The sequence below is a fragment of the Exophiala dermatitidis genome (genome assembly GCF_000230625.1).
Source record: "Exophiala dermatitidis NIH/UT8656 unplaced genomic scaffold supercont1.6, whole genome shotgun sequence".
NCBI lineage: Eukaryota > Fungi > Ascomycota > Eurotiomycetes > Chaetothyriales > Herpotrichiellaceae > Exophiala > Exophiala dermatitidis.
The window spans coordinates 584,442-598,773 of NW_008751651.1; the positions used below are offsets into that span (position 1 = coordinate 584,442).

The following is a 14,332-nucleotide window of genomic DNA, read 5'->3' on the forward strand; positions in this document are numbered from 1 at the left end:
AACAGGAGGCGCCATAGAAGAACAACACTGGAGAGCTGTGCTGCTTCCAACTGAGCGGACCAAAAAGAGGCGTTTCTTCATCAACATAAGCCCCGGGCGAGTTCTCTCAAGTCGGTATGTCTTTGCCGGCCTCGTATTCCAGTGCACAATGCAAGTCTCATGCGGGCATTCAGAACGCCTCTGCCTGGCGCACCGTGTCCTCTGTCGAATCTATGCTGTTTCCAGCCGCGGCGCTGTTGGCCTCGTGCATCTTGCTATCGGTATCGTACCATTTATCCTCCGGGTCCCATTCAAAGAGATCGTGCAGACGCAGCTGTTCGTCGCTTTCGACGACTGCGACCATGGCATCAGGCCAGACCTCCGCCTTGATGTGGGAATGTACTCCAACCCGCGGATTCTGATTCTCAGCGGGTGCACTCGTGTGTTGACCGTCGCGGCGGCCGGATTTGGCGGCCCCATCGAATGCCTGGTTGTTAGGTGTTGTGACTGTGTAGCGTCTATGTACGGTCCATTTTCCCCTGCGCCTCAGAAACGCCTCCAAGTCGCCTTTCATGCCTTGTGTAAAATGGTGTTTCCTACCGAGCATCTTGATCCGACCTTCTAGGACGCGCCAGTACAAGGTCTCGGCGGTGTCGAGACGTCCTTGTCGTTCATACATCATGCCCAGTGTTCGAATGCTCTCAAGTCTGCGCGGGTGGTTCTGACCCAAGGTTTCACGTGAATCGGCGATGGCAATCTCTAGAACTTCGATGGCCTCATCGATGCGTCCTTGTCTCTCAAGCGCGCGATGCAGGTTGGTCAAGGCCGAGATGGACTGCAGATGCCACCGGCCCAGATTGGCGCACGAGAGCTCGTACACTTTGCGCAGGACCAACTCGGCCTGTTCGAGCTGTCGCTCCACGTTAAGCATGTAGCCGTAACAATACAGACATGCGATTGACCGCAAGTCCGTGTGGCCGTGCCGGCGAATAAGCTGCGTGTGCACATTGCTCAGAGTCAGGCTGGTGATGTCGCAATTCTGCCAATCGAGGTCGGCGATATGGACCATCCATCGCACCATGATGGTCAAAGGGTCATCTCGGCCTAGCACCCGTTCTGCCACTTTGTACGCCGAGGACATGATGGTCTTGGAAATGGCACCCTGGTCGTGCATATGTAGGATTGACAGTGTCTGATTAAGCGCCAGTAGAACTTTGGGATCTTGTTGAGGAGCCAGCATTTTTTCGAACTCGGCGTCCGCATCAGCCAGGCTAATCCGGGACAATTCGTCGTTGCCCCTGCTCATGTATATGCACGCAGAGAAGCACCGCGCCACCCACCTCCAAGAGTGTTCGTGCCCACGAGATGAAGCTGGCATAGAAAAGGTGCCTTCTGATGACTCGCCACGGTTGTCATTGAGGATGTTCCGCCTAGCCCCATGAGGATGTTCGAGGTTCGGTAGACTGATGAAATGATCTCGGGTCAGTTCGTGACATTTGGGACATACCATTTCGTAGTCTTCGGAGTCTGTCGACGACGTGTCGCTCATCAACCTCCACGACGTAATGTCGTCGTGGCCGCACAGGGATTTGAGTGAGGGTGCATCGATGATTTGGAGCGCCATGTGCTCTACATCTTTGCCTAGTCGCTGGCAAGGAGTCCCAGTGCGGGTGTGTTGGTCCGTCTTGCGGGCTTGGCTATCGTCGTTGACAGTTCCTATGGGTGGATGGGGCGACAAGGAAGAAAATGGAGCGGCATGGGACAACCACGGGGCACTTCCTCGTCCGGGTGAAAACTCAGAGGAGTAGAGCGATTGCTGGTTCGAGGACACCGAGTGCGTCCTAGGATTCCGGATGGTCGATTCTGGCGAGGCAGCGTCATGCGGTGATGGATGTTGAGATGAGGGCGTGTACGGATGACCGAGGAAATGTGAGCCACAGCCTGATGAGCCTGATACGGAGTCCGTCGCCGCCCCTATAGGCGAGAGATGAGCGACAGCCTTGCTAGGTGTGGCGTCTGACCAGCCGCGTGCTGTGGACGCATCACAGGAACGAAGCCCTTGGTCATAACCGCTGGCCTCGCCTTCAGGCTCTGGCGTATAGGCCCTGACATGAGCGTTCTGGGCCTGTTGATGGTCGTTGAAGCCGATGTTCTTAAGTGCGGATGCCAGGAAATCATCTTCGGACATCTTGCGGCCTTTGATGTACTTGTGCAAGTCTTTGAGGGAGCGCTTGTGGCCATGGATGACAAACGCCGTGTTTCGTTTACCACTTTTCTGACGGACGTGGTTCAGCACCGCGCATATCTGATAGTCTCTGTCCGAGTAGTTTTTGCTAAATCCCCACTGTGAAAGTCGGGCTTTATACATCCGCTCGCTGCATCAGACACGGAAAGTCAGTCAAGACGGGTCAGGTCCGGCGGGCGTTGATTAAGTGTCAAGCCCGACTCAGCAAAAGAAATGAACCTCGAGATGGTCGGAAGCTTGCATATTACATACGTCGCGCGAAAGCCATGGCGCTGTTCCAAGATTGTCCTGACATCTCGCAATGGCTTTTTTTCGTACAGCAGCCGGATTTCCTCCTTCACCGCTTGCCACTCAGCAGGCGCGGGGCCTTCGCGCGCCTCTAGTTGAGAAGAAGTCGGCGCGGCGCTTTGGTTGATCTTCGATTTCTCGGTTGTCCCTGGACTCAAGGCCATCGCGATGGCCTTGACGCTGAAACGCGCTGCTCAACGTTCATCACTGCCTAGAACGAAGATTTGAGTCAAGAGCCTGAGGCTCGCCGCGAGGCTTGGGATCAGCTTTGAAGCAGACGGCTCGGCCAACGCTGCTCGCCTTGTCCGGCTGCCAGCGGTTTGACAGGGAGGACGGAGTGTTTGCCTTGCAACAGCGGCTCGTCACCTGAAAGGAACCCCTCGATGGGAGAGGGGGGGTGGGTGGTCGAAGGGCCGTGGCCATGGCAGGCTCGTCGTCTCGACTGTCGTGGCCCTCGTAAGACATGCATTTCAGCGTGACAGGTCGGGTTTGTTAGTTTAGTCCGTATGCAAAGTCCCTTTGTATCCAATCAGCTCTGCTGCCTTAGGCCGTCTGTGGCGTGGGCGGTCGACTTGTATCCGACCAAGTAAGATTGCAGCCGACAAATAGCCCATAGCCCCTCAGCCGTGGCTTATGGCACCGATCACGGTCCACGATTCCTGTTGAGACTCTTGAAGGTATTTGTGCATTCTTCCCTCGAGGACTTGGAATCGGGACATCAGATTCCTCATCACTGCCGCTGCGAGGTTTTGGGCGTAGGCCACAGACATGCCATGCTGTGACCGGCCCGCGAACATCTGAGGCTCACTCATCCGCTCGACGACCCTGGCTTGATGGCGTCCTTCACATGATCTTGCAAGGACGGCCAGCAAGTACCTAGGTAGTGATCCTTGACTGGTGATTGCCCGCTCAGGCTGTCGTTGGGCAGACACGGCCCAGCTCGGCCTATTGGGTACGAAGCAGGCAACGAGATCCCGCCGCGTGTCAATTTCTCTTTCGCCGCCGCGCATCGGCGACCATGAGCAGGACGGCTGCCACAGACTAGCTAGTAACGCGAGCTGTTGGGAACTTAGAAGGCTTGGATACGTCTCTGCCAGTGCAGCAGCCCCCGGAAACTGCCAGGCAGGTGCCAGTCCCAAGTAGATGGACTTGCGGCACCAAAAGCAATACTTTGTCCCGACTCTTGAAAGAGTAGGTATATCATAATCATATATATGGTCCTTCCCGTCTATTCACCAAGCAGACTTCGAAGATGCCTTCACCGTGCCATCCCATCCGGTCTACTTCTTCCGTGGCACAATTGAGGCTCGAGTAACTGTGCAATGTTGACAAATTGAATGGTCATCAACTCTATCAAATCCGAGTTCGAGCCCCGGGAGGGCCTCCGTCATGAGTTAAGCTGCACCAGTTGTGCGACCGACCAAGTATTTCAATCGAAGGAAGACCGTTGACTGCGCTTTTGCAAGCGAGGTTTCCCTGAGGTCGCACCTCAGTAGGGGCCCGATATCGATCCTTCCCATCGGATGGCTCACACATGACCGATGCTTTGGATAAGCTCAAAGCGGTCGTGCAGCGAACAAGTTCTGGTGCCGCCGCAACAGGCAAATATGGTGCAGTCAAAGGCAGATATGACACAATGCGCTTCAGATTCCCAGATCGCATAACCGCAGAGGACAAGGACGCACACACATTTCGACGAATGGATGTGCCCATACTGCTGACCAAACTCCTTTCATGTCGCCTTTACATGGCTACAAACCATTGGAACTTGAAAGATCCTGCCAACTTCCATCTAGAAACCTTACCCTCTGTTACTGGACCTCCGGATGGTGTCCTCGTAGCCCGACGGCCTCCGAGACTGGGAGCTATATGGCCGTGAACCCTCTTCTCCTGGTGGCCGCAAAGGATTTAGATTCGTAGCTTGGCTTGTTGGCGGTTTATCATCTTGATCAAATGAGTCCGGGTCTGGTTGAGATGGAGGCTGAGGCCGTGGAGGTGCTCTCATTGTGGATTGGTCGTATGATGGTGGAGGGTAGTCTGGACTTGGCTTGGTTACCTGAGGAATATAGCTGAGTCCAGAACCGTCGCCACTTGGTGATATATTAGTATTGTATGATGTGGATGCCATGGTGTTATAGATGTTGTATGTCGCCCCATAATCGGCCCTCGATGTGCCTGGGAAGTAACCTGCCGTACTGGCAGTTCTCGCAAAGTCGCGAGGCTGAGGTGGTTGATGCGAGCCGTACTGTGCAGGAACCTTGCCGGGGTTCGGTACCGCAGTCGGTCTTTGGCGTGAATAGTTTTCATTTGGATCGGCCGCAGTCTCTCGTTGCGGCTGTGCTGGTCGAATCGTCCCGCCCTTGGAGGCTCCCTGACGTGCTCGGCGTCTCGCGGTGTCCGAGTCGGAATACCGATATGGATTCTTGCGGAATTTCCCTAGGCAGCGGTCAACACGATGTAGAAAATCCCTCTTCTGAGGCAGTAGGGCTCATACTGCTCTGTGTTTCCGTATCCCAATCCTTCGAATCGCTGATGATATCGCGGAGGCTGACCTGAAACCAGAGTAAGTTTTCGATGCAATCCGTAAGGCTCGGTAAGGTCTCAGGCTCACAGAATTGAGGGTCTTCTTTGCCAGGACATTGAAACCTGTCCGCGTTTTGTCCTAAACCACCATCAGTCTTCTCTTCGTTTTCATACCCCCAGACTGTCCTCACTGTGGGATGATGGCTTGAAGTGATCTTTGCGGTCCTATCGACATATTGGGTGACATACTCGACGAGGACGGCGGCGTTAATATTCTCGCCAGGCACGAAGAAATGGATGGGCTGCAGGTCGTCATCGCTGTCGTCAGAACCACTGTCGACCTCCCGCTTCTGTTTCTTGCTGGACTTGGAGCCCTGCTTGGACATGGCTGTGGTGGAACGAGTGCCAGTGCCACTGCGTGGGATTCAGGCGAAGGTCACGACAAAGGCTATCGCTGGCAATGGTGGTCCGGCGGCTGTAGGACCTCGGCCACAACGCAGACTGGCGATTCGAGGGATGCGGCAAGGCCAGATCGAATGAGCATGCTGAGAGAGATGACGCAGATTGAGACCCTATAGAACCAGATGATGCATTGACTCAACACCAGATAGGTAGCAACGAGCGCAATTGTTCGGTCAGTACGATAACTCCAGCCTTGGCCGAAGCATTGCCAACGGACACGTAGGGGATTGGGCTGCAATGGGCGACATTTGGGCATGATTGAGTGTACAGTAGTAACGAGGTGGATGAGTTGGCTAGCCTCTCAGGCCCAGTAGGTAAGGCGACGAGGCGAAGTTCGCATTAGCGGGCTTCAACCGACACCACAAGGAGGACAAGGGCAAAGTCCACCTAAAGCCAGTCAGTCCAAAGCCCGGGAGGCTCATCAGTCCAGCAACGAACTGGAAGTGAACACATGATTGCGCTCACGGCGGGCAGCCTGCACGCTACCCCGCCACCCACCGCCATATCTATCCTCTTATGCGCATATGCAACCTCTTCTCCATAGTCCCTGTTCGAGGTACAGATGGGCCTAGAGCGCTTGGTCTGATGGCTTGCCACGCCGAATGGGCGTATCGAGCGTCATGCCCGGTCGAAAGAAAGCCTGTAGGGTCTGGAGGCTTGGTCAAAACGACGCGACGCTCGTATGGCTCGTCCTCTTGGAGGCTCAACGCCAGGTTGCCGGTTGTCATCGTTGGGTACAAAGATAAAGGAGGCGCAAAAAGGCAACCAAAGCAGGCGTGCTACAGGCAGCGGCGCGGTAGGACACCTCGAATCAGACGCCTCCAACCCGCTGGATCTGCCTTGGCCCATCATCCTGCGGCCTGCAGACCAGGGGCAGATGCGCTGACCACTGAACGTTTGTGATGGGGCGACGCCCCAGCAAGACCTTGATGAAACGTTTGAGATATATAGATACAAATCATCTCTTTCTTCTGAACCGAACGTCAGAATCTCTAGTTGTGGACCAGCCACGGGTGCACGCTGTGACATCGTGTCGTGCTTGTTGAATGCAGTGCCAACAGGCCGCCTTACTGGACTTATGGGGATGAAGATAATGATGGAAATGAAGCCGGAGAGGAGTCCAAGTTTGAGAGTAAACGAACTTGAAGGACGCCGCCTCGCAGGCCGACCGCATTGATGCTGTGGGAACAAAGGTTGTTGCCGTTGCGTCGGCCCGCCAGGGAACTAAGCTGCGCTCATCTTGCCCAACACCTCGAGATCGTCGTGCAAGGCCGGACACGTCAAACATGACAACTACCAAGAGACTGGCGAATGCATTTCATTCCTCTCGCGCGGATGGTGGTCAAGCAGTGTTGACCTGGTTGTCCCATCAATTCACGATCGCTCGATTTACTTTGTTATCAGCTGGTCGTGCAGGAGGCTACGGAGCCCGCGGACGAGGGAACCTTGTTCAGATCGATCTGATCAAGAGCGTCCGGAGGCCTATACACGTCTTCGAGTGCAGGTTGGACCTAGTTCGGCCGGTCCATTGATCTGGATATGGAAGCGGTCGGTCAACGGGAGCAAGTCCAAGATTTCACATCGGCGGGTCTGTGCAGATGCTGCAGACGCGGAGCGAGACAAGGTGGACCGGCGAGATGTAGCGTAGCTGCGAAGCCATGCTCGTGTTGCATTCTGGGGAGGCCGACTTTTCATCACTGACAGACCTGAAGCAATAGTCTCAACATCAAGCGAGCTCGGAATTCGAAGCAGTCACCCAGTCACGTGCGCAGTCTGCACCTCACGTGACTACCTTGATTAGTCACAGCCTCCCGCAGCTGATGTCCCAGCCGACCCTGTTCACCGCTCTCTCCATCAGCCATGAAACATCATTCTCTTCTTGTACTGCATGGAAACATTGGTACACGGTAGGCATCCCCGAGCTACCCAGGTAGGTTGGCCGTCACACACCTCCAGAACCGGGAATCGTCAAGGTCGAGACCCATAAGGTGAGCTCGAGGTGGAGATCTCCCTGCCCGTGGCCGAGGTATAGTCCGCCGCTCTGTTGCCTGTCGAAACTGTTTGTGCCAGTATATGGCTTATACATCTCAACCTAGCTCTACTGCTCCATGTCAGGTGCAATATCCAGGCACGGCGGTAGGCAAGAGACCACGGTGGATGTGGAATTGAACACACTATACGAGAGGTAGTTGGGGGTTTGGGCCCTTTGCTGCTGAGCATAGCATGCATATCTCAACATTTCTGACGCTGTGCTCCCTGGCAGCCACATCATATACACAGCAGGCGCCGATAGACATTCGCGAAGCCACCATCTCGAGTCTCCATGGCTCGCTCTACTCCGGGCTAACGACATGCCGGGACATTGCGAGCGCGTTCATCACGCGCATCGAGCACTTCAACCCGAGCATCAATGCCGTCATCACGCTCAACCCGGACGCCCTGGACATTGCCGACAGCCTAGATGAAGCTCTCTCCCGCGGCAACGCCACAGGTTCATTATTCTGCATCCCCGTTCTTCTCAAGGACAACTTCGACGCGGTGCCAATGCCCACGACTGGTGGATGTTTGAGCTTGAACGCGTCCACCCCAGCGCAGGACAGTCCGTCGGTGACAGCTCTGCGGCGTGCTGGGGCAGTGATCCTGGGGAAAGTGAACCTCCAAGAGCTGGCACTTGAGGGGCTCTCCGTATCCAGCCTTGGCGGACAGACATTGAACCCTTACGACTTCTCACGCACTCCCGGCGGCAGTTCCGGGGGAACTGGAGCGGCAATCGCAGCATCCTTTGCCGTCTTCGGCACGGGCACCGACACTGTGAATTCGCTGCGCAGCCCTGCAAGCGCCAACAGTCTATTCAGCTTCCGGCCGACACGAGGACTGATCTCTCGAGCAGGCGTTATTCCCATCTCATACACCCAAGACACTGTTGGGGCGATTGGCCGATGTTTACGGGACATAGCAACTGCACTGACAGTCATGTCGAGCGTTGGCTACGATGCCAACGACAACGCCACTGCTGCCATCCCGCCCTCGGTCGTCGGAACGGACTACACGTCCTTTCTCACCCACGAGGAGGCCGGAATACTCCCCAGTCTCCAAGGCAAGCGCTTCGGCGTGATCGAGGGGTTCTTCGACCGCACTAGCAACAACAACGAGACAAATCCAGTCAATCAAGCCATGGACGCCGTGATAACCTTGCTCCGCAGCCACGGCGCGACCATTGTCAACATCACCAATCAAATCTACAATGCCACCGCAATCAGCACAGCAATGGACGTTCAACAATTGGAATACCGTGAACAGCTCACCGCGTATCTTTCCTCTCCCGACCACCTGAGGGGTGAGCCTCGTCCGAAATCCATGCCTGAACTGTATCAGCGAGGTAGCAGGGACTTCCTCGTCATCCCAGCCCAATACTCATATATCCAAACAGCACTCCACTCATCCACCTCCAACAGCAGTTATTTTCAGAAACAAACCCTAATCGCGAACCTAACCCGCTCGCTGCACGACACCATTGTTTCCAACAACCTCGACTGCCTCATCTATCCAGAACAAAAGAATCTCGTGGTCCCCGTGGGTTCGGTATCACAATACGGCCGCAACGGGATCCTGGCCGCCGTGACAGGTAGTCCTGTCGTCGTTATCCCCATTGGCTTCTCGCCGCCAACGGCCTCTGCCCCAATCGGGGTCCCTATCGGCATGGAGATTCTAGGATTACCATGGACAGAAGGCCAATTGCTTCGTTTAGCTCAGGCCATCGATGGCCGCTTGCATGCACGCAGGCCGCCTGTCACTAATGGATTGAATGAATCCGTTGAATTCACTGGTGTCTACGATGCTGTCCCAAGTATAATTCCGCTGAAGAACATTTCTCCTGTTTACCCGTTGGGTGTGTATTAGCATGTGGTGGAGGTTGCTGCAGCATAGTGTAATTTGGGATAGATAGATACATATATATACCAAGAATGCATATGACCTTAGGATGAAGCCTTGGAAGGTTAAACACGATTGCCACAATGAATAAATAACCTCCCTATACCTGCCGTAAGGTAGTTGGGGTCCACGCTGTATTCGACTACCTAGACACCGTGCATCTACTGTACCAGTCCCAACCAAAGATACCTGAGCGAGGTAGCAGTATGCCAACGGAAGATACAGCTAAGCTTAACATTCATCAACTCATTGCATGCATGCATTCATCACCTCATTTCTGTCCATAACATATGTACTGTGGTAACCTGCTACCATCTTGCGCCGTGGGAGACCGGGGTTTAAAGAGCATATACTATTATCCACTGGTCCCAGGGCCGGACGGGGCCGACCCCGACCCCTGATGAGCATTCTCCAGCTCCTGCTCCAACAAGCTCTGCTTCTTGACGTATTCCAGCACAATCTCCTCCTCCGTCCGCTGCTTGCTCAGAGAACTGCTCTCCTGCCGGTGTGGCTGTTGTTCACCTTGCACGGAATCCTGTTCCTCACCGTCACCGATACCTTCGTCAAGCTCGAGCTTCCCGGGCAGGTCGTTAGCGACAGCGGGGCCATCATCTAGACCACCTGTCATCATCATCGAGGCTTCTAGACCAGCAATGCCTTTCTTCTTCTGCTCATTCTCCACGTGGAGTCTTTGGCTCTCCTTTAATGTCTGTCTCAACGCCTCGTCATCAGATTCGCCGTCGTCATCGGCGGTGGGAGCAATATTGGTCTCGTGCTCGCCGGAATGTTTCCAGCCAGTGCGGTCACCCCAAGTTACAGGCTGCGCAGCCTTGAACTCTTCCAGGCTTTGCTTAAGCACCTTTTCAAGCTCATCATCTTTTTCTTCTTCTTCTTCTCCTTCGGCATGCTCAACAGCAACAGATGCAGATCCACCCGACGCAGACTGTTGTTGCTCAGCCTGTGCGGCCTTGTACTCTTGCATACTTGCCTTGATCGCCAAGTTGTAGGCTTCGTCGTTCTCGTCCATGTTAGTTGTGGCCCTAGACCTAGATGCCCCGTGCAACTCTCGCAAGCTGGCGCGAAGCGCTCTTTCAATGAGCGCATCCTCTACCGGGTCACCTCTGCTCGTGGCTTCAATCGAGGTCTGAATGGCGTGTTCATAAGCATCATCCAGGTTCACGGGCTGGCTGTTCTCGTGGTCAGCAGGCCGGAAGTTGCTCCCCATCTTTGCCTTGGTAGCACTCTTCTTCTCCGCCTTCTTAGCCTCCTTTTCTCGTCGCTGCAACTCCTTCTGTTCTTTCTTCAGTTGGTCACGTTTTGCCGCAAGCGCCTTTCGCTCGTCGAAGCTGAGATGTCTTGTGTTCCAGAAGCCACTAGGCAGTTCCGTAGATTCACCACTTCCAGTTTGCGTTTGCGTTCCGGTATCGCTTTCGACTGGTGCCTCGCGCTCCTTCTCCTTCTTCTGAGGTGCTCCACTTTTCCGAGGTTCAGGTAAGCTCTCCCTCCACTTAGAAACAATCTGTGCCCTCTCCTCAGGAGTACTTGTTTTCCAATCCTCGTAGCCTTGGGCAACTCGAGCAGCAATAATGTAGTTCTGCACCGAGCTGCCAAACCGTTTGGAGATCTCCGCGTAGAGTCCTTTCGCTGTATACCCTGGCAGGCCCCATATTGCCGCACCAGGTTTGAGGATAAGTCCTCCGAAGCCCTTGGCCGCTCCTTTGATAAAGCCAGCAGCTCCCTCCTTCTTGGCACCTGCCATAGGTTGAGTGACCAGTCCTGTTATGCCATCGTAGAACCCGTAGCCAAATTCCTTTCCTGCGACCCTCAAGCCTGACTGGAAGTCCACAATCTTCTCATTTCGACGGACTGTGTCGTCACCATATAACTTGGGGGCATTGTGGAAACCTTTGGCCAACGATAGTGTAAAATCAAGGGGAGATTTCATCCCAGCCGAAACAATCTTTCCAACAGCTCTGACTCCATCTATGGCTGTCTCAAGTGAGACCTGACCAACCTCCTCGCCTGTGGATGGAGTCCGGCCACCTTCGGCACGCGGCAAAGGCGACCCAGAACGAGAGCGGTGATGCGAGGAACTGCGACGGTGAGATTGAGGGCTCCTTATAGATCCGTCTGCCGACATAACAGTTGCCATCGCGTTTCCCTTCGGCAAAGCTGACCCAGCCTCCTGGCTTTTTTCTGACATTGCCCATGTTGATGCAGCAGATGACAGCGTTGGGGTTGATGTTTCTTCACTAGACCTTGCCTCGTTTATGCTTGCGGCCTCCCCTCCAGGAATAGGTGTAGACGCACCGCTGCGAGCCTTTCTCTTCTCGCGAATCTCTTTTAGGTCTCCCGAAGCCGTTCTCAGCGACCTCAGTATTTCCACGGGGAAGTCGGCGACACCCATCGAGAGGTTGCCGATTGTCCCGATCAATGCTGCTGCAGCGCCCGAGATCGGTTCCCAGGGGCCGTCCTCCGCCTCATATTCTCGAGGCCGGTAAAGCTTCAGGTCGGAAAAATCAAGTAGTCCCTCGTTCCCCAAGACCGCAGCAGCTAGGGGTGATAGTCGAATATTGGTTTTCTTGACTGTCCAGACTGCTGTGCGCGTTGGCAGCAAAGAGCACCTTAGCTCTGGCAAATTGGCATGCTTGTGGAACGACTCAGTTCCGACGCTTGTGCCGTCTTCCGACCTGATTTTCGCGCTCAATTCCCTAGCACGCTCAAGCGACTCTGGTTTCAGTGCTTCTTTGATCGAGTCCGCCAACTTGTCCGACGTCAGGTCTTTGTACGCGATTGGGGGTGGACCCGCACCAGCCCTCGCTAGCATCGAGCCCCAAAATGGCTGGTCACCAAAGAAGGGAACGACCACAGTTGGGCGACCAGCCAAGATACCAGCAGCTGTGGTCCCAGCGCCGCCATGATGGACAACACAAGAAACGCGGTTGAAAAGCCAATCGTGAGGACAATTGCCCAGCATGAATACACCATCAGGAATACCCAATTCATCAGCTCCCAGGCCACCCCAACCTTTGGAGATGATTGCTCGCTGTCCTGTCTGCTCAACAGCCTTGAAGATCATCCTAGTCATCGCATTAGGATCGTCGACCACTATTGAACCGAAGCCAATGTAGACAGGAGGAGGACCAGCCTCTAGAAAGTCTGCCAGTTCCTGTGGAGGGGTATAGCTTGTAGAGAGATTTAGAAAGAAGAATCCAGAAATGTCAATATGGTCGCCCCAGTCGGCTGGCTTTGGGATTAAGGCAGGAGACCAGCAGTAAGTCCATGGAATTCTTAGTCGGCTTGTCATCCCTGGCGCCCACATGATACTGACAGGCTCTAAGCCGAGGGTTCTCTCACGGAACCGGTTGATAATGTCGCCCAGACCTTGCCAGGTCAGCATGTCAACTAAAGCATATGTGACAAAGTTGGCCATATTAGGGTCGGTGTTGGAGGAGATGATGTTGGCAAGCGGGTGAGGGAAGGCTTGCGTAGGCGACCAAGGCATAGTAAACATCAAATGCAAAGGTATACCAAGTTTCTCGGCAATGTGGACGTGTGCAAAACTGGGCGGGTTCGCAATGATGGCATTAGCGATGAAGGGTTTCTGCGTCAGGTCGCCATTCAAAGAAACGCCACTGTCGAAGCTGCGAGTATCCATATTGTCGTCGGTTACCTGCACGCCAGTGCCATCACCAGCTTCGATGCACGACCGCCAACATCCCGTGATCATCTCGTAGATTGCGCGCCTCCGCTTTCCCACGTCGCCATTCCTGAGGGAGTCCCAACCGGGCATAAGACCAGGATTCTTGACCATGAATGCCATCAGCTCGGCCGGATCTCCACCTATACTGAAGAACTCGAGGCCGTTTTCATTGACGAATTGTTTGAACGTAGGATGAGTCGCTATCCTCACACGATGATTGTACTTGTTCTTCAACACCTGTCCCAATGCTACAAATGGCTGCACGTCTCCTCTGCTACCAACAATCTGGATAACAATGTTCATAGGAGGAGGTGGTAAGCCTTCTGTCTCGCCTAAGCCTTCAGGAACCGAAGGCTTCGCAGCAGCTTTCTCTCTCTGCAGTTCGAGTTGGCGACGAAGAGCGGGGATGAGCAGGTCCGTGAGTTTGCAACTGCGCTGGTTGATCTTGATGTTGACTCGGCCATCACTAGCAATCCGAGCACCCGTTTCCATACCGTTCTGGTCAATATCTAACTGGCCATAGTCTGCACCATTGTAGGCAGGCGGAGGTACCTCCTCCACGTTGGTGGAAGCGTCACCATGGTGTCGAACATGTCCCTCAGGACCCGGACTGGCGACATTTGCGTCTCCTCCTTCCTCAAGTGCAGAAGCTGCCGCTGCATCAGCTTCTTCAAGGAGTATTGAAGGAATTGAGGGGGCATCTTGCGGGGAAGGATTGATAGAAGGATCAGATGGAGCCATGACCGCAATATCTTCGGCACATGCGAGAAAGCAAGAGTCAGTATGCAGGGAGAGCCTCGTATCGAAAGAATCAGGAGCGCTGCAGTCGATAGATGATCAGTTCTCAAATACAGAAAACCGGTTCTTATATCCAACGACACTGCGAAATCCAATGGACCATTGGTGACAAGTTGAGGTACGCGGTCAACAGGCGCCGACCATTGTGACTTGAAGACTTAACATTGTTGGTATGGAGACCTGCCACGGGGAGACCGATCAGACTCTGAATACAGAAGCATCTTCCTACTATCGACGGCCCAGGGCGGTAGCGACATCGACGTCGTTTGAGCCTTGGTTCGTGTGACGTGTTGCGGTTGTCTTTGCAGTGCAGTGTCAACCGTGGAACTACAGTAGTAGGACCACGTGGGACTACACTGTAGTATTATGTCATAATAGCAACAAACTTTTGGCCCTAACCG

The 14,332-nt window shown here is 54.3% G+C and overlaps 4 protein-coding genes across 4 annotated transcripts; 1 reads left to right on the top strand and 3 right to left on the bottom strand.

Moving 5' to 3' along the window:
* Positions 1-169: 169 nt before the first annotated feature.
* Positions 170-2,676, bottom strand: HMPREF1120_07043 (uncharacterized protein; the record flags this gene model as incomplete). Its single annotated transcript, XM_009161256.1, has 2 exons — positions 170-2,354; positions 2,477-2,676. 2 exons carry the CDS (start codon positions 2,674-2,676, stop codon positions 170-172), a joined length of 2,385 nt encoding a protein of 794 aa, XP_009159504.1.
* Positions 2,677-4,313: 1,637 nt separating this feature from the next.
* Positions 4,314-5,421, bottom strand: HMPREF1120_07044 (uncharacterized protein; the record flags this gene model as incomplete). The annotated part of the gene is made up of 4 exons (XM_009161257.1): positions 4,314-4,948; positions 5,007-5,064; positions 5,124-5,174; positions 5,227-5,421. The coding sequence occupies 4 exons, from the start codon at positions 5,419-5,421 to the stop codon at positions 4,314-4,316; spliced, it is 939 nt and encodes a 312-aa protein (XP_009159505.1).
* Positions 5,422-7,720: 2,299 nt separating this feature from the next.
* On the top strand, positions 7,721-9,397 carry HMPREF1120_07045 (amidase; the record flags this gene model as incomplete). The annotated part of the gene is made up of 1 exon (XM_009161258.1): positions 7,721-9,397. The coding sequence occupies one exon, from the start codon at positions 7,721-7,723 to the stop codon at positions 9,395-9,397; it is 1,677 nt and encodes a 558-aa protein (XP_009159506.1).
* Positions 9,398-9,785: 388 nt separating this feature from the next.
* Positions 9,786-13,874, bottom strand: HMPREF1120_07046 (sterol 3beta-glucosyltransferase; the record flags this gene model as incomplete). Its single annotated transcript, XM_009161259.1, has 1 exon — positions 9,786-13,874. The coding sequence occupies one exon, from the start codon at positions 13,872-13,874 to the stop codon at positions 9,786-9,788; it is 4,089 nt and encodes a 1,362-aa protein (XP_009159507.1).
* Between the last annotated feature and the right edge of the window lie 458 nt (positions 13,875-14,332).